We start from the raw sequence: 23700 nt of genomic DNA, 5'->3' as shown, positions 1-23700 counted from the left end.
GTATGATGCACATGACCAGAATTCCAATGTTAATGAACAGCTACTTTCAATTTTCTAATAAATTTAGACCTTGGAATAAAATGAAATTCAGTCTGAAAACTAAACTTGAACATTTCAATCCAAATGGAACAAACATTTCCACATTGTGGCAGAGGAAAAAAAAATTACACAATTATGCATTCACCGTGTCCTTCACCAAGGAACTTAAGAAAGCAACAATGATTTTTTTAAACATCAACTGCAATGTATTACGATCAAAGAATTTGCAACAAAAAAAATTGCCAGCTTACAAATTCATATAATAAGAAATGTAACTAATTTAAAATAAAATATGAGTTGAGTGCCCAACAAGGAGCTAAATCATAATGCACTTGACCATTCTCATACTGCATTTTTAATGTTAATTTGGAAAACAAAAGTAATTTGTGTAATACAGAAGTACTACAAATATAAAATACAAATCGATTATATATTTAGCATGTTTTAATTTAAACATTTTACTATATCTCTGCAAAATAAAGCTACTTACTGGAGACAATCAATATTTTCAATGTTGCCAAACTCCAACTTACAGCACCTTTCCTCTTTTTTTAATGTTAAAAATATAAGTAAATGTGAATGGGTTGTCTTATTTAGATATCTAGTTTCTGTAAAAGCAGATCCAGATGTAACTGGAATGATAAACACTGTTCACAGATCTAAATCTTCAACGAGAAAAATTAACACATGATATTTACATTTCTAAATGCAAGAAAATGCCTTTCCACACAAAGTATAAACTTTTGATTAAAGTAGTATGTTGCATTGCACAAATAAAAAAACAAAAAGAAACAACAACAAGATTAAGTGGTCAATATATACACACACAGTTATACATTTAAATAAAATTGCTAATATGCAGACAGATATATTTTGTATATATATAAAATAATTATTTTCTGTTTATACAATGCTATAACACTAAGTGTTAACACACAAATTGTTTTAATGAATATGTTACTTAATAACTACGACCAGAGGTGAATCCGTTATAGAATCCAGTGATTAAAAACATCAAGGACTTGACAATCAGAAGTCAGCAAACATGCTACAATGTAACGGAATACCAAGGTTTGTTATAGAGGGTTTAAATACTTTATGCAATCACTGAATAAATTTTGAAAATAAAAAAATTGGAATTTTTTCTAGAATTTACAAGTTCAAATACAAATACTTTCTTGCCATGTCCAGCAAGTACATTCTCACATTCTCAAACTATGAGGAATAATGCAAATTGGAATAGAATTCGAACCATAACATTCAAAATGAAAAGTTGCAAGTTTCAAAAAGGCTTTACTAGAAATCAATCTTACACTTCAAATCAATAAAACATGGAAAGCACATTCTACAAGTACTCCATTTCACCTAGGGCTGAGTCGATATCCATGCTGATGTATCGGTATCCGAAAGCATTGGTTGGTTTTTATTCATCAATACTGGCTGATACTTTTCCAGTGTTTTGGTTTTTCGTGGGGTTCGCAAAAATGTCACGTGACACACTTGTGGTGTCTAATTACAGTGGAACCTCAATTTTACAGAGGACCAAGCTGAAAAAAACTAAAATGCGGGAAAATGTAAAATAGGGGGAAATTTTGTAACATTTTTCTATGTTGGGACGATCGAGATTTAATGTATAATGCGGGGAAAATGTAAAATCCAGGATCATAAAATTGGGGTTTTACTGATCTTGAAAATAATGCATAATTCGATATTGTGTGGAAAAGCTGTATTTTGTGATTACATAAGAGGTATTTTGATATTCTGAAGTAATCCTTGAATTTTTTTTAAAGCAAAACTGATAAATAGATGCTTATAATTGGGATGCAATATTTGCACTAATATTAATCAATATATTGAACAATGTTTTTAATTATTACAATTTTCAAGCATCAGTACGAGTTAGAACCAGTACGAGTATTGTACTCCAATCTTTCCCCAATATCATTTGGCTTCTTCCGAGATATTAAACAGGAGCACATATGTGGAGATGGCAACTTTAAAAAGATACACAAACAGGTATCTGCAGGAGGGTTAGAAAGTTGTAGAACTAACACAGGCTTGTGTAGCTTGTCGTGACCTTATAGTGTGAAACGTTGCTGTTGATTGGCTTGTTCTCAAGCGACATGCATCTCTTATCGCTTCAGTCTGATCACCTCTAAACATGTAGTTCTACAACCTTTCCAGACTCTTATTGGTACCTGTTTTTATAATTGTTAGCAAGTGCACCTGTTTTAATTGGAATATATTTTACGACATGCCATGGAAATACTTTTAAAAAAAAGACCCATGTGAATGTGCTAAAATGCCACTAAAAGAAGAAATAGTGCTACTAGAACATAATTTACATATCTCATAAATTTGAAGTGTAGCAATTAAGAATTATCATACCCACAGATAAGATTAACTGAAAGCAGCCGGAATAAGCCATATTGTAGCTAAACTTTCTATCATACACAGACAAAGAATTGTGACATACTGAACTCACTTGTACAGTCATGGACACTTCTGGGTTGTAACAATCCCATTGACTTTCAATGGGATATTCGATGGTGCACTGGTAGAATTGTCGTCTTGTAATCAAGGGGTCCCAGGTTCGATACCCAGTGGAGGCTCATAGTGGTTCGGATCCCACTTTAAACTGTAGGTCCAGTCCCGATTAGCCTTAATGTGAATAAAGTAGACTCAAAACACCAAATCAATCAATCAATGGGATATTGATTGCACCCAGAAGTGCAGAGACTACAATTCAGCAGTTTCTTACTAGCATTTACATGCATAGGCATAGATGCGAATAACAGTACAGTTATTGCGGTTTAGTGGCTGAGGATTTGTCCCCAATGCTAAACACTGTACTTGAAGAAATGCACACTGTTTTGAAGCAGGAAATAATAATTATGCAACAACAAAGGCAGCATTCAGTTTAGGCTTCAGTCTGCCAAGTCCTTGACATTACATTTATAGGACTATACAGCATAATATCTCTAAACTATATCCACATGTACTAAATAAAAACTACACTAAGAGCACACTTACACAGCTGCTAGTCTACAACTTCACCATCATGCTCACTGTCAGATGAACATCAGCCACAATATATTGTCTTAATTAATGATGCTCCTATGTCTCTTTAATCACACACAGAATGACATTGTAAGGATGCACAACTGTCTTCATAAATAGTTGTTTAAGTGCTACCTGGTTAACTCATGATGTGTGGTATCAGCTTTTTGTGCAATTTCTGTTTTACATACAAAAAAGCACCATAATAACAAATTCCTGAACTAAATTTGAATAAATGAAAACTGGCAGTTGTTCAATGCAATGAAAATAGCCATGGGCAAGCATTCATACACAACGAAGTGCCCATAACTAGAATTCAAAGGTATCCATCAGCAAAATGTTTATTGTTATTAGTGCAAACTATAACCCAAAAAAATAATTACTTCTGAAATGATGGTTCACACATTTCTGTTACTCCCTTATTGGGGGGAGAGGGCAATTTTTACATTATTTATATGTCCCCATTTTATATTTGCTTCTAGAAATTGTTTCACTTTAATGCACTCCTGTACACAAATGTTTAGTTTAGAAAAGAACAACATGGGGAACATATTCTGAATATAAATGTACCTTGAAATGTTTTTCTGTGACTCCGATATTCTGTGCATGTATATTATACTGAGATTTGCTATTATATGCAATGGTATGGTTTGGATCGCAATATCATGGTGAAAAAAGAAAATGTGTGTTTTGCATGTACAGTAAAATCTCATTAATCCGGAACCCGATAAGCCAGACTTCGCTTAATCCGGACAGGCAAAAGGAAAAAATGCAAGGTTTTTAAATGTGGCTAGGAGTCAACAAGAGAACTTCCCAAAGAAAAGGCAGTCAACCATTGATGAAATTCTGTTTCCCGCAGACTTTGTACTGTACTGTATAGTGTATTTAGGCCTATGCCCTTTAAATACACCATAATAAACGTGTTTTGTTGCTATAAACAGAGTTTTAATGCACTTTCTACTGTTCTTTTAGGTTATTTCAGTTAATCCGGACTTTCGTTAAACCGGTCAACCTATCCCCCCAATAGTCCAGATTAACGAGGCTTTACTGTATTAGTCCTTGAACACAGCAAAATATGCAGAAAAAATTCTGGTATGTAGTTCTAGAAGAAAATTCTGTCACAAAAATTGTATTTTAAATGTCCTCATTGTGTGCCTTCAAAAATATCTTATTGCGTAAACAATTTTACACACTGGCAAAATCTTAAACTGACTTTTTCTCACTTCCTCAGATCTTTCACCATTTGGAAACTTTGAATAATAATATGAGACAGTGATGACAATTACAGTGTCAGCTTGGAAGACTGAGGGTGAAGAAAAAAGAAACTTACGTTGGACCGCTGGGAATTTGGGATACTATTCCCAACATCCTTTCTTACCAATAATTTGGTGTGTTATATGAATTCCAGTATACAAACTAAACCTTATTTTTACTATGGTAGTACTAGAAACTGAAAATATTTTTAATACATAAATACACCATATATTTTTTAATAAAAATATTCGCTAGACAATATAGTATTTCAAAGCAAGACTAGAAGAACTGTAATTTATTAAAATGACACACATTTATGTAAACAATGGCAGAACCACAGAATATGTGTGTAAAATCATAAACAATCATTTACCAGGGTACACAATACCAATTGTTATTCTATTTTCATAACAAATCTCAATATGTTCATATAACTCATATGAAGATATACATGTAATTCTGCACGTTTTTGCAATATCTAATATCTTTATTCTTTTCTATTTTTAGTATCTAGATTAAGATGAACATTAGGAAATTGAACTTTATTTTGCCAGAAATATTTTTCCTAATAAAAAAATAATATTAGTTATCAGAACTTCAAAATAATAGAACCTTCAATTTTTATCTCACAGTAACTAACAAAATCCATGGTGTGTTAACTGGATATATTAAAAGTTAGTCACACTATCACAATACAATTGTCGACACACCTCTTTGTGACTTCACAAAACACATTAGAATACTACTTAAAAACTGAAATAATTTAGAATTAAGACTTCAAATAATTTTGCGGAAATTCATGTTCAATCAACAAAATATCATACAAGTTTTGTATTTCCTGCCATAAAATTTGGAGATCTTATTTTTGACTATAATTCTAAAAAAAATACTTCTGAATCTATGAAAACACATGAAACCTTTTACAACAAAAACAAGGAATTCACATAAAAATCACTTATTGTGCTTTTACAATGTCTGGCCCCGAACTTAGGGGGTAATATTGTATACTGTGACAGAACAAAGTGATGTGGAAATTTGAACGTGAACATAAAAGCTGTCAACACAACTCAAACATCTCCAAACGAAAAATACTGTAAAATACAACAGAAAATTGCATATTTGATTAACTTTTCATAGTAAATTTGTTTTAACAAACACTTGTCACAACCAGCCATTGTTATAATGAACCCTGTTCGTTTGGCCACTGTTTCATTCACTCTGTACATTCTAGGATTCTGTTTCTTGGAATTGCTTAATATCAGTACAGTTTATCAAGTTCAATTTTTACCTAGTGGCAAAATCTTAATCAAATACTTCCAGAAACCCAAATGTGGCGATACCTCACAGACATGGTGATGCATTTGCTTTGGATTTCCTGAGTTTGTATTCTGTGGAGCATTTTGATTTTGTACATGTGACAACACTGAACATAAGAACATAATCCAAAGCTTGAGAGAGTTCTTCTCGTTTCAAACATCAACTCTTACTTTTATATTGACTAGATCAGCAAAACAAAGACTGTTAGTACTTCAACTGAATATCAACATCAAACTGGATATGTTATTTTTTAAAGAAAAAACAACAACACAAATGAATGTGCAAGAGACTGTGCACCAAATCACACACACACCTTGCTCCTCACGCACAATTACCATTCCCTTGAAACATTCACGCTTTTGATATGAATGATGATGATTCAACAGTATAAAATATAACGACAGCTTTTCTCAGCTCAGGCACTCTTTACACAATAGGCACGTACCATTTCATGTGGTCTATCCAATCGCCTAGCCTACAGGCAGCTCACACTATCCTGCTTAATGCTTTGGCTACTTAGCACCAGATAAATATCACGGACGAAACTAACTGCACTTTTAGCTCTTAGAATGAGTGCTTGTCTTCTGGGCCTTTTTCTTTCTTGCAGCTAGCATGTCGTAAAATGGATTATGACTTATACTTTGCCTGCAATAGTGAGAGAAAAGTGTTAAACAAAATGCAACAAAAACATAGATCACTATGAAATAGCAATGTGTCAGTACTTGTAACCAGTGCTTGTTTTTTGCAAATTGATAATTTCTTAAAATGAATGAAAGTTAAGTGTATTGTTTAAGTTTGTAGCATGAACATGATTAAAATTCACTTCTTATATAACATTTAACTTGTGAAAAACCTAATCTATTTGTCCATCAATTTCAGTGACTCATTGCCACTAGGCTATTAATGGTAGACTTGATTTAATTTTTCTTCTTTTAGCACCACTTTTCTAAGATTGGATGGGCAGGACATGTGGCATGAATGGGATAGGAAAGAAGACTTTACAGAATTCTTGTTGGGGAACCTGTAGGAAGGCCAAGATGAAGATTGAGGGATAACACTGAGATGGACCTAAAGGAAATGGGTAAGGATGGAAAAGATTGGATTCATCTTGCCCAGGATAGGGACAGATAGAAGGCTTGTGTTGCTTCAGCCATAAACCGTCGGGTTTAACAATGCTAGAGAGAAATAAAGTGCCCTTTTTATGCCACTTTTAGCTAATCATGACAATGAGGATGATAGGAAAAAATCGACAGAGTAAGAACACTGATGCCCAGGTTGGGATTTGGACCCACGGCATTATAGTGCACTGTAATAGCCACTCTGCAGAAGTTGGCAATGGTGAATTGATAAATGAATCAATTAGGTTTGTCACAAGAGTTACACAGTAAACTTTCCAGAACATTTTAAACTGCCTTAACACACTAGTACGTAAGTGATAAGTCTTCAACTTTGCATGCTAATTAATTAATGACACTTTTTCATCATTCGAGAAAACAAATTAAGGATAATAAAATATTTTTACACGAAATATCTACAATCAAAAAGCTTGGAGAAAAATGTGAATTTTCTATCTGTCTCTAATCCTGACACACACAAAAAAATCATCCAATTTTATGGATCCAGATTTTGGATGTTTACACAAGTCTTCCATGACACTTTCACCCTCCAACTGGTTAGTGGTAAGCCAGTCATGTTATATACTAGGGATGGGGCAGGTTAGTTGGTACTCTATTGTTATCTACAGAATAAAAGGCTCATCACTCACTGCATTGGGTTATCAGTAAAACTGCTTCTAATTTTGCCAATATATCTATAAATAGTGTTAATTTAGTGAAAACAGAAGCCATAGTGCACTTTCTTCTTCCAAGATAAAACTCATGGTAGTATCCTGGTAAAATACATTATATTATCCATGTTTTCTAAGGAACATTTCCAATTTTATATCAGTATTGGCAAAAACCTCCCATTGGTCAATCCCTAATGTTTAGAATATCATGCTTGAGGAAGTTATTACCTTATGCACTTGATCCAGTCATCCTTTTCCTCTGGAGTGGCTGCGGACATGCGGTACACGGTATGCTTTCCTGAAAGAAAATAAAGTTCTTAACAATGCTTCAAGTATTGGCAGTTTTACTGATAGAATGATAACCTGATTAAAGTGACAAAAACACTTAGTGTGGTACTTGCATAGCTGGTGCCACTTCTGGAAGAAATTCTCAGCAGTGCTGGTGTTGGTTTGTGTACCAGGATTTCATCTGCTTTCAATTGTAATAAATGGGAGTTCTGTTACAACATTGGATTCTTTTCCATGAATATGAAAATTAATATGGAACAATGTAGCAAAGATAGTACAGAAAACATTGAACTTCTGAATACGTCCTATTATTATGATGTTTATCAATAATACACGAGAGAATATAAGTATGGAATATTAATTTTAACACTTCATATGGCAATTGTGGTGATAATGAAAATTACATTCAGTGTACATACAGTGTACAAGCAAGTTCATTATTATTGTTATAAACATTCAATTCGCACCGACAAGACTTAATATTTTCCCCAGACCATTGTGTTTACGTCTATGGAAGGAAATGTTGCCTGACTTACTACCTGTCAACCTGCAGCTCTAAAGTATGATATTATCATTTCCCACTTCAGACAAAATGTGAGCAATGTTCTGCACACATGCAAGACTACTAGATATTATTATTTTGATTGGTACAATGATAAAAATTCTAATTAATATTTTCCACTATTAGAATTCTATCTCTTGCTTGCATTGCAGAATTATTTCTCTTTTAGTCTATGGTGATTACAAGAATAAAAAAACAGTGTGTGTTGCAACATTTCAGGAGCACACACACACTCCCTTCATCAAATCAAAAATAAATGTCTGATGAAGGGAGCATATGTTCTCCTGAAACATCACAACAAAAACTGTGTTCTTATGCTTGTAACAACCATAGACTACAAGAGAAATAATTTTAATTATTTCAATTTATAATTAAATTCCTTAAAAAAAAACCACCTTCAATTTCTCATTCAATATACTCTTTCTATTTTATAAACACACGACATTAAAACTTCAGCCAGCATTGCTGCTGCTTGCATTGTTAGCATTAAGTATTGGACATTTGTAAGTTACTTCAACATGTTTGGACATGTCATACGGATAACATTCTGTACAAATCAAAAGATTAATTTCCTCACCTTCCACAACTTTCCCCTCAGAGTCCGTCTTGCAAGCTTTGATGAAGTCTGTGCCGTATGCAAACAGCTCGAAGCAGTGAGGCTTGTTGCGGTCCTGTACCTCCCTGACCTGGATGTTCTCGAGCGGAATAATGCCTCGTGGCTCCTTATCAGTCGTGTACTCAAAGTAATACAGGCAGTTGTCATTCAAAATAAACCAGCGCCTCTTCCAACTCTTGTAACGACCACCTGTGTGAGGGAAATATAATTTTTAATTATATTATAAATAACATCAATACATATCATAAATAAGTCTCATATCATATCACATTATGCACGTATATAATGGAATATAATTGCTTGCAATTATTACAATTGAAGGGTAAGTGGGGGAAACCAGAACTTTTCGTTGAACTCCAGAAAAATTGACTTTTAATTGCAAAACGTTACTGAACATGTAAATGAAAAGGTACAATAAACACATGTTTTGATGAATGGAAGTGTCTAATCTTTGAAATGAAAGAAAGCATGTTGTAAAGTAAAGTACAGCATCCATATGGCAAGAAAAGATACCACTACCTCGCTTACAAAAGAAAATTGACATCTGTTTTTTTCCCCCGACCCTTCAATTATATCATATATTAATGAAATCAAAAACATAGCTCAATTTTACCACAGATTCTTTAGTTGTGCTACCTACACAACTACCAATATAATGAGAATTGTCCATATTAATAAATTGTTATAATAAATATTATTACATTATAATATAATTATAAATTGTAATAGGGATGGGCCGATATGAAATTTTAGTCAATACCGATAAAAGTATTGATATAAAATTTACCGATAACCGATGCAATATAAAATTAGAGATGCTCTTTGTAGAACTTGAAAGGTTCATTGACCTCCTTAATAAATGTGTGTTTCAAGTTGACTGCAGTGCAAAAGAAATTGCATATTTAGAAATTTACTTTTTTAGAAAGTAGGGCATGGAGATTATCCTTAAAAATTATAACAAAATGGCAGAATTTTACACTAAATTATCAGATATTTATCAATATATCGGATCGGTAAAATAATCTGTAATTTTACCGATACACCAATATGCCTATATCGGCAGATACCGATAGAGTACCGATTAATCGGTCCCATCCCTAAATTGTAATAAATAAACTAATAATGAGTAGGAGTGAAGTAGATATTCATAGTCAGCACATGACCCATTTACATATCAATCAAGTCCACTCCTCACTTTCATAATTTACAACTATGGGGCTTATGTATGCCCCCCCCCCTCACACACACACATATCTCAAGGGGCAACATAGATGCATACATGCACATGTGTGTAGATACATCACCCCCCCCCCCCACTTGCTCAATTACTGAGGAAAAACCCTCTTCTAAAGTCGTTTTCACGTTCAGAAGACACAATGGGCTATTATGGACAATCCTTTTCTAATGAAAAAATACAAGCACCCTGTTCTGAAATTTCTCGATTTACAAATTTAGCTTACGTAAAATCAGTACCTGCAGTTTTTGAGGAAATTTTGTAGAGAATACGATGGTGAACACAAAAAACTGGTAACTTGCTTACATGTTTTTAGATAAATTAAAAACTCAAATTTTCTGTGAAAACAAAATTTTTGCATTGTTTTCATTCCTAACATTGAAACATGACGTAAAATTGTAGCATTCATTATGAAAAAGATTGACACTGTTTTTTAATTGTCATAGGTGATGGTGGTGCTCACAATTTATCAATACTTTAAAGCATATTCGCATTAAAAAATATTCAAATAAAGTATGTGGAGATTTTTTATATTCGTGCAGTAGAAAATGTCGTCGCTGGCCATTTTTTGTTCTGTAATTCCAAGTAAAAACTTCCAGCGACAAAGTTGTGGAGAAAATAATGAAATTATTTTTTATAACCACTAAAAGATTCCCAGAAATATTACTTCCATGCATTTGGAGTTTCGTTTTAACCCAAACCGCACGCGAAGTAAGGAGACGTTGTCTGGCCATCTTGAGCTGACGCACCGCAGCATTACCGCTAATCACCACCAAGTTTTCGAGTTGTTATTTTATTTCCATTCAGTAAAAATATTAACTTCATGCAGTTTGTTATAATAGAATTGCAATTACTTAAATTTAATAATTGACAATTATTCCCAATGCTGCTGTTCTGAGCAACATTAGTGCTGTCGCAAATACACCTTGCTTTTGTTTACATTATTGTCGACATTAATACTGAAATGAAGATCACCTTTCAGTTTCCAAGGTACACATAAATTCATAGACACCATATTAACCCTTGAAAGGCTTTCCAAGACGTGACAAAATATGGGGCTTCAAGATAGAAATATGACATGCTTTGCTTGAGTCAGTTCTTATCAGTTCAAGTGGGCCATAACTCGTTTGTTTGTTTGGGTTGCAACTTGAATCTAACCCATGTGCCAGGTTCCCCTTACTTGAGTGAGAGATCTGCTTCGACTTTTTTCCTCTCTCGAAACAGTGTTTTCAGTTGTGTGAGCGCTCGGTGATTTTTACTTTTTTGAAGTGTCATTGTTATAGACAACGTATCTTTATTTGGTGCATTACACTCGTGTGTGATCGCAATGGTAGGAAAAAGGGTAAGATAATTAAAAGTGCCGAGAGAGAGAACAGTGTTCGTCTACTTGAAAGAAAATAACCCCGGACGTAGCCAATCGTTTATTGTCAGTGAACTTTGCAAAGCGACTGGTGTCAGTAAAAGCACCTTCTTTAGATTAAGAAAGGAAAGTGGCAAAGGACCAGTCACTACACCGTGAAAAAGACAAGGTGGGGTTCAATATAAAACCAGCAGGGAAGTGAAGTATAATGACTTCGTATGTAGTGCTATACGGTGGAAATTTAACGCATTTCTGTTTCGAAATGCTGCCCCTACAATTAGAGCCGTAATGAAGGAAGTTAACGATGACAATGATTTGCCCAATTTCACTTATTCAACGTTTTACCGTTTGGTAAAAGAAATGGGGTTCAAATTCGAAAAGCAAGGAAAAAAAGCACTAATGATTGAAAGAAACAATATTATATTGTGGCGACATTCATATTTACGGAAAATGAGGCAATTTAAGAATCTAATGGGAAAATGACATGCTAATGAACTGTATCGTTCACAGTATAATATTAATATTAGTAATTACATATAATTATCATTATATATACAAAATATGTAACACCTTCATTGTGAAGGAAGCTCATCATTTCCCAGCGACATGAGCTAGCGCTGTATTAGCAACACTGTGCGGTTTCTCCATAAGCACCGTTGTGTCTTCTGAACGTGAAAACGACTTTAGTGAATTCAAAATGAAAGAAGGGTGCTTGCTGACTGTGATAGCACAGGATATTTCCAAAAAGGTAAACTCATAGCAACCAGATTACATACTATCTCAAAATGTTGAGAAATCAGTACATGCTCGGTTGTATCCATATGACTTATTCACAATGCCCTTACCTTGTTTCCACAACCAGCCTTCCTTATCAGGGTTGAAGAACGTGTGCATTAAATCATTGCCATCATCCTCTGGGATTTTGAATGGCTCAGTCTTAATGCTCTCGTACAGGCTCTGTAAGATAGAAATAGTTATAGTGGGCATCTATAAAAATCACAGTGCTAACATCACTTTGTTCAAGATCCATAGGATGAATGGAGATTAGTGGAAGAAAAAATGTCATAAACCCAGGTTGGATCTTTGGCTAAGTCACAATTTTAACATAACTTTTCAGTCAGTTATAGTTCAAATTATACTTACCTGAACTTTAACATTACACATTTCTGTTATACAAGAAAGAGATACTACTTTAAACACTAATTCATAAATTTTTAAAATCTGCCACTTAGAGCAATGTTTCCCAGAGTATGTGCCACAGTACCCTAAGCCACAAGGGCATAAACTTTCAAACTCTTATGTGTAGATTATGCAAAGTGAGGTCAATGTATGCCTACATTAGTGTCATGTGTCAAGTGTCAATTTTAAGGGAGCACCTTTTTCATTTCCTCTTATCTGTCATGCTGCTGCCAGCAAGAAGTTGCGAGTGTGGCATGAGAACAGAACGCAAGAGATGCATCACTGATTTCCAACCTTTTCTGCTAGTATGGGACTTCATACATCAAACATTTCAAAGCCCATCAGGTTTTTGTTTTTTTTTAAATTTAAAGTGTTTATTTTTTTTTTGTATTATTATAATTAAATACTTGATGCTGCCGGTGGCGAAGCATCCTACAGGGTGGGAAATAACCTTTTGCTAGGGGTCCACAGTAAAAAGTAACAACAATTAAGAAATTATGGTAATACCAAATGTTTACTACGACAATTGTGGTTACAAAAACAAAATTAAAAGTTAGTATGTCCGCCATTTGCTTCTCTCACAGCACCAAGACGATCAGGGTAGGAGCTCGGAAGATTCGCAAACAGTCCGTCCGTATTCCATTCCATGTCACGGAGGACTTGCTCCAGATGTGCAAGGAGTGTTGGCCGGGAATAGCGGTCCGGTCCGCGTTCCACTATCATCCAGGACTCAACTGCATCCTTCAGAATAGCCCCAAAGTGCTCCGCTGCATTCAGGTCCGGTGATGCACCCGGCCATTCAGAACTGCTGAAGAAGTCAATGCCACTTCGCCGAAGAAGGTCTTGGTTTTAGCATTTGCCTTGAAGCAAGGTGCTTTGTCATGAACTAACTTTTAATTTTGTTTTTGTAACCACAATTGTCGTAGTAAACATTTGGCATTACCGTAATTTCTTAATTGTAGTTACTTTTTCCTGCAGACCCCTAGCAAAAGGTTATTTCCCACCCTGTATGAGACCAGAAGGCCGGACCTACCAACACCATTACTATTTTAAAGGTGTCTTTACTTATTTCTTCAAAACATATGTAATGCAATGCAAGAGTTTGGAATTCTCATTTATGATAATTCCAAAAAAATTCTAACCCTGTCCAGTATACGAAGTTTCAACGGAGTGAGGTACATCTGCTAGGGCCTCTTCTCTTCACATTCTGTTGTACTTATACGGTTGTATAAGCGGGAAGCCTAATCTTACGAGTACTGTACGTATGCTTATAATGTGCTCCTGAGGCCGGCATCGCGGTGTTACCAACTAGAACGAACAGAATATCACCAACCCTGCATTTCCGCCAGGTTTGGAAATTTGTGGTGTACCAGCATTTTATATAAACATTAGCCTGTGTTCGTGCAGAGAGATTTCTATTTCATTGTACATTCTCCATATTTTGTACAAAACTTAAGTTTTCCTTCCTTTCATCGACAAGAGTAAGTGAAATTGAAAATTACGGAGTACTGTAGTTCTGACTTTGTTTTCTGGTGCGAGTGCTGATGGTCTTGTCGATTCACCCAACAAAGTAGCGTAAACAGAAAGTCTAAAAAACTTATATTTTTAAAGTAAGTCTTCATACCAAATTATGTAAATTAAAATGCTAGCTACGCCCTATATTGACAAAGTAGTTTTACTTGCATTGGAAATAGAATAATTTATTTTTATCATAAACTAGGATTCCCTGTCTGTGAAAACGTGCCTCTGCTCATGATGCTACAAGGCAGCGTGGCTCGCAGCACGAGGTTCATGGTGGTAGAGCTTTGTTTTTGATTCGTGTCGTGTGCAGCAATCAGATTTATGCAAGAAAGTACTGGACTGAAATGCAAGAACAACACAAACAATTGAGTTCTTAATTGAGTGAATATGTAATTATCGGTAAGGTAAGACCCACTTTTGTTCTTTCATGTTTCCTTCTTATAACAATCATTTCTAAAATGTTTTCAACTCTATTTTCCTTTGCAAGTAGCAGTGGCAAGTGACAGCAAAATGTGAAAAATTTAAAAGTTGTTAAAACGTTATTTAATGCGTTAACACTGTCGTCGAATAGATATTGCACGCAGACATTTTTTTATGCAGCCGACCCACACAAGCTAAGAGGTAGGCCATTTCGTTTACCCTGAAGAGATAACAAGAGGAGAGGGCTTTGAGAGTACAATGCAAGGGAAGACTTTTTTGGGTTTAGGACAAAGAGTGCTATGGGGTTATTCCGGTTGAGGTCTGGCGGAACAGGCCAGAGCTGTCACATTGGATTGGCAGAAAAGAGCTAAATCGTGCCTAAAAATTGGGATTCTATTCTCTCAAGCAACTACATTTATTATATATAATCTGTTTATATGTTACATAGTAACCTGTCGTCTTGCCATCATACAAGGGTCCCAAACAAGGATCCTATGTTCTATTATCAGGTAAAGGTGTCTACTCACATGAGAGGCAGAACAAACTACAATGTGAAGTATTCACACTGAATGAGAGAGGTCACCTTTACCTTTATTTTTTTCTTAAAGCTTCTGCCCAGTAATGGTCATCCCAACACCTTACAAGGTCAGATGACCTCATTGTGGTCATGTCAATGTTTCTTGGTCTTTAATTCATTTTCCATCCATTCTCATAGTCTCAATTAACATAGAGCAGAACAAAGGAGACGAAAATATCCAAAATTTAAATTACGTATGTTTACTTGCACATACAGATGTCAGAAATTAATTTATCTGGAAAGCCAAGACTGGAATTAACTACAACCATTCCTTTGGTTAAACAACAGATAACAATGGTGTTTTCCTCGATGCGAGAAAGTCTTGCTCCAAAAAAACTAAATTGGCAACAGTAGTTCGTACCAAACTGACAGTCGCTGAAAGTGTGCAATTCTGTCATCTGCTCACGGCACAAACGTTATACAGACCTGAAAATTATAGGGTTCTTCTTTCCACTTTTCACCTCAATTGCAAAATAAATAAATAAATTTAGAAAAAAAAGTGATGAAGAATTGACAACAGGGCTCAACCACTATTCGTTGGATTTTCACGATGTCTCATGATTGCTAGTTCTATCTGGAGGTATGTGCATAAATCACTCGGAAGTTGAAAAAAACATAAATCTAGATCGATGACATCTGTTGGGTGGGAAGGGATAACCTCTAAGACATAATTATCTTACTGATGGGCGGTAACAATGCTTTTGAAAACGTCCTCCACTGGCAAGTAAAGAAGCAGGCTGGAGACACATTGAAGCACACTCCATGACATACCCCCCCCCCCTTTTTTTTTACAGATTCAAGCAACTAATGGAAATTATCAAACTTTTGTGCCTACCCTGCTAGCAACTCTACGTTTCGCCACTGGATGCTGCATAATTAAAATATATTCCTTTTACATCAAGTTAAGTTTCACTGAGGTTTACCCTCAGATCAACATCCATCTGTTGCAGTTTTGTTTTGAAACAAGTAACTTGCTCCCAAATATGTTGTTGAAAAGGGCCATCTTGGCAAGATTGGGGCAGTTAACACCCAACTAATCCAAAAATCAGAAACATAAAGTTAATTTTAAAACTCTAGTTTTACAATATTATTCATCCTCAATCTCATACCACTAGTTGAAATTTGCTACCCGGTGCTGCATGAACACCCCCTCCAGGTCAACTTCAGCTATTCCCATAAGTGCAGGGTGATGATGAGATCATTTATTAATATTAGAGGGGAGACTCCTGAAGAGGATGAAAGATGATGGCAGCATGCATAGTACAGAAATAAAACAGTTGCCCACATTGAAATTTGCCTTATACATAAGATAGGCACTTACAGAGTGGCCACTTAATTGTATAAGAATTTCAATTCTTGCAATAACCTGTCCATCTGTGAGATAGATCGTTCTGCAAAGGACACTTACCAAAGTAAAAGGATTGAGAGAATTCTGTTTTATTTTCCACACATCTTTTTTTTCCTTCCTAGATAAAAATACGAGCTAAACTAAAAAACTTGCTTCAAGGTATTTATCAATATGTATAAATTCAATATGGATTAATAAAAGTTGCAATTTTTCACATCTATGGAGAAAAATTCATGCAGAATGCATGCATAATTCCCGGAACCCGTAAGTCAGGCATAATTCCTGGAATTCCTTGTGAGTAGCCACCCTGATTTAACAAAAAAAAGCAACTATTTTAATGTAAATGTAATTAATCAACCAATATTGACACGAAGGAAGTATGTAATAGACAACCTAACCAAATTAGTTACATAAATGCAATTTATTACACACCAAACACTTAACAACGATGTCACAATGAATTAGCTTTGCAACTGTTGAGTATTCTAGATTTAAAACCAGAGAACAAATGCTTTGGTGTGTTTACCTGGTTAGCATTCGTAAAAAACAAACTGTACAAAAAAAAATTAACTCACAACTAAGAGTTCCTGTGGCAAGTCACCACCATTATTAATTCCTCGGTTCATTGAAATAAACTGCTCCACAGTTGGTTTATCTTTCACGCTGGGGTTATGAAGACTTGTGTTCAGCATAATAATGGCAAAAGACAGTACATAACAAGTGTCTGAAAGAAAACAAATAAACCACACAAAGTTAATAACAAGCAGTTCATTTACACCTGCACAACTTTATTTTCAGCACTGTATTCTAGTTGTTCTTATTATGCATGCATGCTCAAATGATATTGTAAGGTCTTCTGACTGTAACAACCACAATTCTATCCTGCCTGTACATTCTGACAGAACGTACATCCTCTACCAAAAACATCTTAAGTCTCTAGTTACATGCATATTCACTGCATTGCATAAGACCTGTTCTACTTGCAAAGTAATAATACCTAAGTATACATATTAAGATTTAACAAATGTAATAAAATATATGAAAATTAAACTACATCTTGAAATTCTTGCTTATTTAAATTAAAAATTAAATCAGTTACAATTGTTTTTACTTTAACTTGGTGATGCTTCATAGGGCTAATTTGAAACAGTGGCATCAAAATAATTTTGCAGTATTCTTTTGTAAATCCAAGTCCGAAAACATGTTGCAAATTTGGTCATAGACTCCACTTCAAATTGTTGAAATTGCCAAGTAGCTGTTGATAAAGTCAAATCTTATGAATAAAATACAATGTGTCGGAAATGTACATAATTTGTGATTATAATTTAATATATTTCAATTGAGTTGCTTCACTTTAGTTGGCAAGGGCAGCACCTAACTTGTTGGCTTGCCAGAGATAGAAAACTCAAAACATTAATTATATTGAAACAAAGAGAAATGGATTTTGAAGGTTCGTTCAGTCACTGTTAGTTTATCTGACCACAAATCAGATCTAAAATGAACCAACTGTCTTTATGTGAATGTGATATATACTACCTATATTTGAGCCTATTTATAATATCTAGAAAAATCTGTACCTTTGTTATTTCGTTTATGCTTAAAGCTTAGGTATTCATTCTGTGCCCTCTAGATCCACCTATGGGTACTGGTCATTTAACTTAAAAGTCTTCAGATCATATGCAAATATGTAACTTCTCAAAGCAGTGTAACATTGTGTATTGATGATTAATTATGTTCAAAATAAATACCTGTATTTGTAAATATATTTGGATTAAGTTGGCAATATCTTTGGGCAAAGCATTCCATCATGCGATCAATCTTCTGGGCTTCTCCTGGAAGACGAAAACTCCACAAGAATTGCCTGGAAAAAGGAGAGAAATTAACACTACAGTGAAACAAAATTATCCATTAATACAAAAATTCAAAGAAATAAATAATACAACAGTTACTTTCTTTTAATGCTAGGAATTTTGTAATTTGCATTTGTAGGAGAATTTTAAAAATAATTGTGGTAATAGAGGTTAAATGCAACAATATATTGCCAACATTATCAACAAAGAGATTATGAGAGTTAAGACAATTTAGTAATCGTAACAATGAGGACGAAGGATGAATAGATGAAATTGATGAGGGGACACTGGCCAAGATAGGATTCGAACCTGGGACCCTCACAAATCCAACACTCAAACGTGCTCAGCCATCAGACTGTGTCTAAGAGTAAGACCTATTACGGTTTCTTTCAACATCTTAGTTAAAGGTAAGTGTGTATTGCATCATGCCAAGTACACATATACAGGGTGAGCCACATTCTCAATCTCTGCTATACTCAAGGTACAGTATTGGATATTGGTACTCTCTTTTACATTATGTATTGTGAAAAAAATTATGAAGATTTAAACAACACTTCCTCTAAATGAAAATCCATAAAATTGTACATGATCTATGCACTATTATGTACTATATAAATATGACTCTAGACATTATCTTTTCCCATGGATATGCCCGTTTTTTGTCTTAGGTCTGGTATCCAGGAGGAATTATTTAAAAATATTGAATCTTCTACATTTTGAGGAAACCACCAGTGGTGAAGCGTCCTATGAGGCCAGGAGGCCGGGTCTACCCACACCATTACTCTTTTAAAGGTGTATTTACTTATTTCGTCAAAACATATGTAATGCAATGGAAAAGTTTGGAATTTTCATTTATGATAATTACAAAAAAATTCTAACCCTGTCCAGTATACGAACTTTCCCTGGAGTGAGGCACATTTGCTGGGCCCTCTTCTCTTCAAATCCTGTCCTACGGTCGTATATGCGGGAAGCCTAATCTTACGAGTACTGTACGTATGGTTATAACGTGCTCCTGTGGCCGGCCTCGCGGTGTTACCCACTAGGACGAACAGAATATCAGTGAAACTGCATTTCAACCAGGGTTGGAAATTTGTGGTGTACCAGCATTTTTTATAAACATTAGCCTCTGTTTGTGCAGAGAGACTTCTATTTCATTGTACGTTCTCCATATTTTGTACGAAACTTAGGTTTTCCTTCCTTTCATTGACAAGTGTAAGGTAAAGGTAAAGTGTTCCCCTGCGCATAGCACCACGCCATGAAGGCGTATAGGGGGTGTGGGGGTAACGCCCCACACTTTCTTGATCCGGTCGTGAGTGGGGGTGATGTGATCAGCATCACGCCCCTGACCGCCTTTACCCCCCAGGGTTTCCCACAGGTACCCATGTTATTCGACGCTGGGTAGGCGCCGGGGCCGCTTCCACCGTTAGAAAAGTTCCCGGATAAGTGTAAGTGAAATTGAAAATTACAGAGTACTGTGGTTCTGACTTCGTTTTCTGGTCAGAGTGCTGATGGTTTTGTTGATTCACCTAACACCGTAGCGTAAACAGAAAGTCCAAAGAACTTATATTTGTACAGTAAGTCTTCATACCAAATTACGTAAATTAAAATGATAGTTACGCCTTATATTTACAAAGTAGTTTTACTTTCAGTGGGAATAGAATAATTTATTTTTATCGTGAACGGGGATTCCCTCGCTCGTTCCCGCTCTGTGAAAACTTGCCTCCTGTTCATGACGCTAGAAGGGAACTCTACGCTTCGCCACTGAAAACCACAGGGCAATTTATCTACTGCAGGAATTTGTTACTATGTATAGTTTTAGTAGAGTATAGTATCTACCTCTAGTAGATACTCTACTGATTCTGTAAAGGAATTAGTATTGGTTTGGTATAATTTCAAAGATTTTTACCTGTTCAGAATTTTCTAGTTATATTTCGACCACAATGGGGGATAAGCCTTGGAGAAGCATACAAAGCATACTTGAAAATATAAGTAGTGATTTAAAGATTGGGAACTGAGCACTCAAAATATAATTTAAAAACTCATTACTTTTGAACTGAAAATGCATCAATTTAATATTATTTGCAAAAATGTCCTGCTAATATATATTATTTACTGCAAATAATTGTGTCCTTCAAAGTACTACAATTTGGGTCAGTGTATCATAGTGATCTGGAAACCGCATACATAAAGGCATGCATATAAAACTAGGAACAACAACACACCCAATATGTATATTTATACTTTACAGATACTTATCTCCTGACTAAACTTAAACAATTGTAGCACAGTAATTACGAGAGCCACTCACCTTAAAGCTTGTACTAGAATGAGGTCTGTGAAATCGTGCAGATCCACGAAGGCTTTCAGGACTTTCTCATTGAAGTCATTGCGTTCCCCGAGGTAGTCACCTATCGCAGTCTTATTGAGTCCCTCTCCTTTATAAAGAAATTGGGCGACATCCTCCGGGGTGTTCTTCAGAAGGCCATGCTCGATTAGATATTCAATGCCCTTCTTTGGGTCCATATTGAACTTTTTCCTCCCGATGGTCATTTGCTTCGTTTTTGTACTGTTTTTGCTGCACAAAAGAAAAAACTGAGTTTGTACTGGAATAATGGTAACAACAGAGTTTACACTAAATTAATTCTTCATAGGCTAAGCTATTTAACATGTACTAAGTGCGGTACAAAATGGGCTCCCATGTTATTTTTAGCTGCTTTCTTACAATATTCATGAAATCAATTTTAATGATTTTTGTTCATAAGATCCCACAAACGTTAAGAGATTTATACATGCAACTTAATTGAACTTGTACATATGTCATTGAAGGAAAAAAAAAAATCCACAGAGTTTTATATCATATTTACAAATGAATGCATCTATCTCCTCATTGGTATTATGGGTCCACTGTGATGAGCTATAACAGTCCACATGTACAGAGTTAGTTCAAAAAATAACTTTGCATCCAAATCCTTCAAAAAAACTGCTTTCCCTTGTCAAACGTGCATCTTACAGCAAGTTGCAATTACAAAATGGTCTAGTTGCCAAAATCGGTCTCGCAACCAACCCAGCAGCCTGGTAGCAACTCAGGCGCCAACAAAAGGGTTCCAGTAGGAAATCAGTTCTATGTGACTCAGCCTTAATATGTAGTTGAGGACTGTCATGGACGTCCGCAGGATTTTTTCCAGGGAGGGGCAAGGAAGGTATTTTTTTTCCAGGGGGGGGCAAAAAAGTCACATTTTCCCCCAAAAGAGTGTTGTTCCCTAAAAAAACATTGCTTAAATTTGAATTTATGGTGTTCATGCAATAATTAACACATATTATTGTGGCTAAAATGAAATTTTATGTGTGAGATACATAATTTTTGGTTGACTTTCATTTTCCAGGGGGGGGCCACGGCCCCCCCTTGCCCCCCCTTCCGGACGCCCATGAGGACTGTATAAGATTATGAAAATAAAAATGCCAATCTTGCACAAAAAAAAAAAAAAATATAATAATAATCTAAATTTGTTTCAATATGAAATACAATTTAATTTTTACAAATTTTTGATACCACACCTCTCTTAATTTGAGAGAAATAAAATAATGATGAAGTGTCAATTATTGAGACAGTAGTTCTATCAAGTACACACACACACACCCATGTAATCTTTAATTTTTTAAATATAAAAGAAAAATATAAATGCACATACCTGTCTTCAGAAGAGTCCATATTTTCCATTTCGGCCACAACTTCACCAAGTTCATCTTTGAGTTGCTAAAAATAAAAGAAAAACACTTGTAAGTAAATGGTGGCCGAAACATCTTCACCTGTGACAAGGACTACATGTGAAGGAAAAACAGAGCTACAGCGATATGGGGCACAGCAGAGAAAAAAATATTTAGCATCCATACACAAGAGATCGAATATTGTAACATACTTATTGTCTGTTATGCTAGTCTGATAGGAAATAATAACATAATTTTAGAAAGTTTTAAATTACATGTGATGCAACAGCTCGACACTTCAGTGTGAAATCTTATACAAGAGGGACAGTTGTCCTCCCATGCATCTCATCTCAAGTGAACACCCAAAGTAGTAGTGTAGATCTCGAAATCCATGAAAATTCAGTTAAACAATTTTTGACCTCATGTCTACAGGCTACTGCATCACAAGAGGCCCAACCACGATTTTCTGTCTGGGGGGGGGGGGGAGGGCAAGTACCAGGTAACCAGGATAAACGTACCAAAAATAATAATAATAACAATTTTAATAAAAATGTTAGTAATAATAATATTATTATAACATTGTTATTATTGATTTGCCTTATTTTACTTCGCTTCTTGTGCCACTTTTGGCTAATTAGCGAAGATGTGTATGAGTGATGATGATATGATGAATGGACACACTCAAACATCCATGCCCAAGCCGGGATTCGAACCCGGGGCCAGCATCATTATTATTATTAGTAGTAGTAGTATCAAAGACGTTATTATTTTTGTTACTTATGCAAAATAGGGGTAGAAGTTGGTGCCATAGCATTTGTGTTCGAACAAACGATTTGAATTATTTTGCAACACGTTCAATTTCACATTAATAATGAAAAACAAGCACAAAAACTATTTTTGAAAGACAGAAAATGCTTGATAAATGCATTCCAAATATAATTCCATCTTACATTAACATGTATACCTTTCATGCACGATATATGTTTCACATATATGCAAGCGCAACATGGAGCGATGCGGACACTAAATTGTGTACGTATTCAAGTTTTCTTTAATACATATTGTATACAACATATATTATTTAAATACATTACACAACCAATTCATCCATCTGAAAATAAACCAACAAAATCAATGAAGACAAGTCTTATTTCTCTGCCTGGTAATTTACAATGCATTACAGAGAACAATGAAAAATTGCGAGCGAAGCGAACAAGAAAATTTTTGGATCCAATTTTAATAGGGTGCAATCACGGGACGCCAATGCATTCTCTCTTTTACAACTTTTGTGCCTCCCCGATGGTGTAGTGGTAACATCGTCGCCTTGTGATCAAGGGGTCCTGGGTTCGATACCCGGAGGAGACACATGGCACAGTGGTTCGGATCCCACTTTAAACTGTAGGTCCAGTCCCGATTAGCCTTTCTGTGCATAAAGTGGACTTAAAACCACGAATCAATTTCACAACTTTTTTTCAGTTAGATTGTTCGGCCCCCAGGACCGACCCCTAGCTATGGTTCAGAACCTGATAAGGCTAAGAAAATCAGGCATTGCGAGCGAAGCGATCAAGAAAATTTTACAAAAAG

General features: G+C 35.2%; 1 protein-coding gene across 3 annotated transcripts in view; it reads right to left on the bottom strand.

Annotated features, from left to right (window-relative positions):
- Positions 1–4912: 4912 nt before the first annotated feature.
- step (cytohesin steppke) overlaps positions 4913–23700 on the bottom strand; it is an 88336-nt gene continuing 69548 nt past the window's right edge. For all 3 annotated transcript variants that reach the window (XM_083110724.1, XM_083110725.1, XM_083110726.1), the window contains 8 exons: positions 22101–22165; positions 20720–20986; positions 18310–18422; positions 17137–17285; positions 12362–12473; positions 8884–9111; positions 7685–7754; positions 4913–6315 (listed from right to left, as the gene is read on the bottom strand). In XM_083110724.1, the coding sequence (XP_082966850.1) occupies positions 6228–6315; positions 7685–7754; positions 8884–9111; positions 12362–12473; positions 17137–17285; positions 18310–18422; positions 20720–20986; positions 22101–22165 (1092 nt within the window). In that variant the 3' untranslated portion in view covers positions 4913–6227. The remainder of the gene's footprint in view (positions 6316–7684; positions 7755–8883; positions 9112–12361; positions 12474–17136; positions 17286–18309; positions 18423–20719; positions 20987–22100; positions 22166–23700) is intronic.

This window comes from Lepisma saccharinum, chromosome 24 (genome assembly GCF_977018435.1).
Source record: "Lepisma saccharinum chromosome 24, izLepSacc3.1, whole genome shotgun sequence".
In the NCBI taxonomy this organism is placed as follows: Eukaryota; Metazoa; Arthropoda; class Insecta; order Zygentoma; family Lepismatidae; genus Lepisma; species Lepisma saccharinum.
The sequence above is the reverse complement of the archived record's forward strand: the minus strand, read 5'-3'. Positions and strand labels throughout refer to the sequence as shown.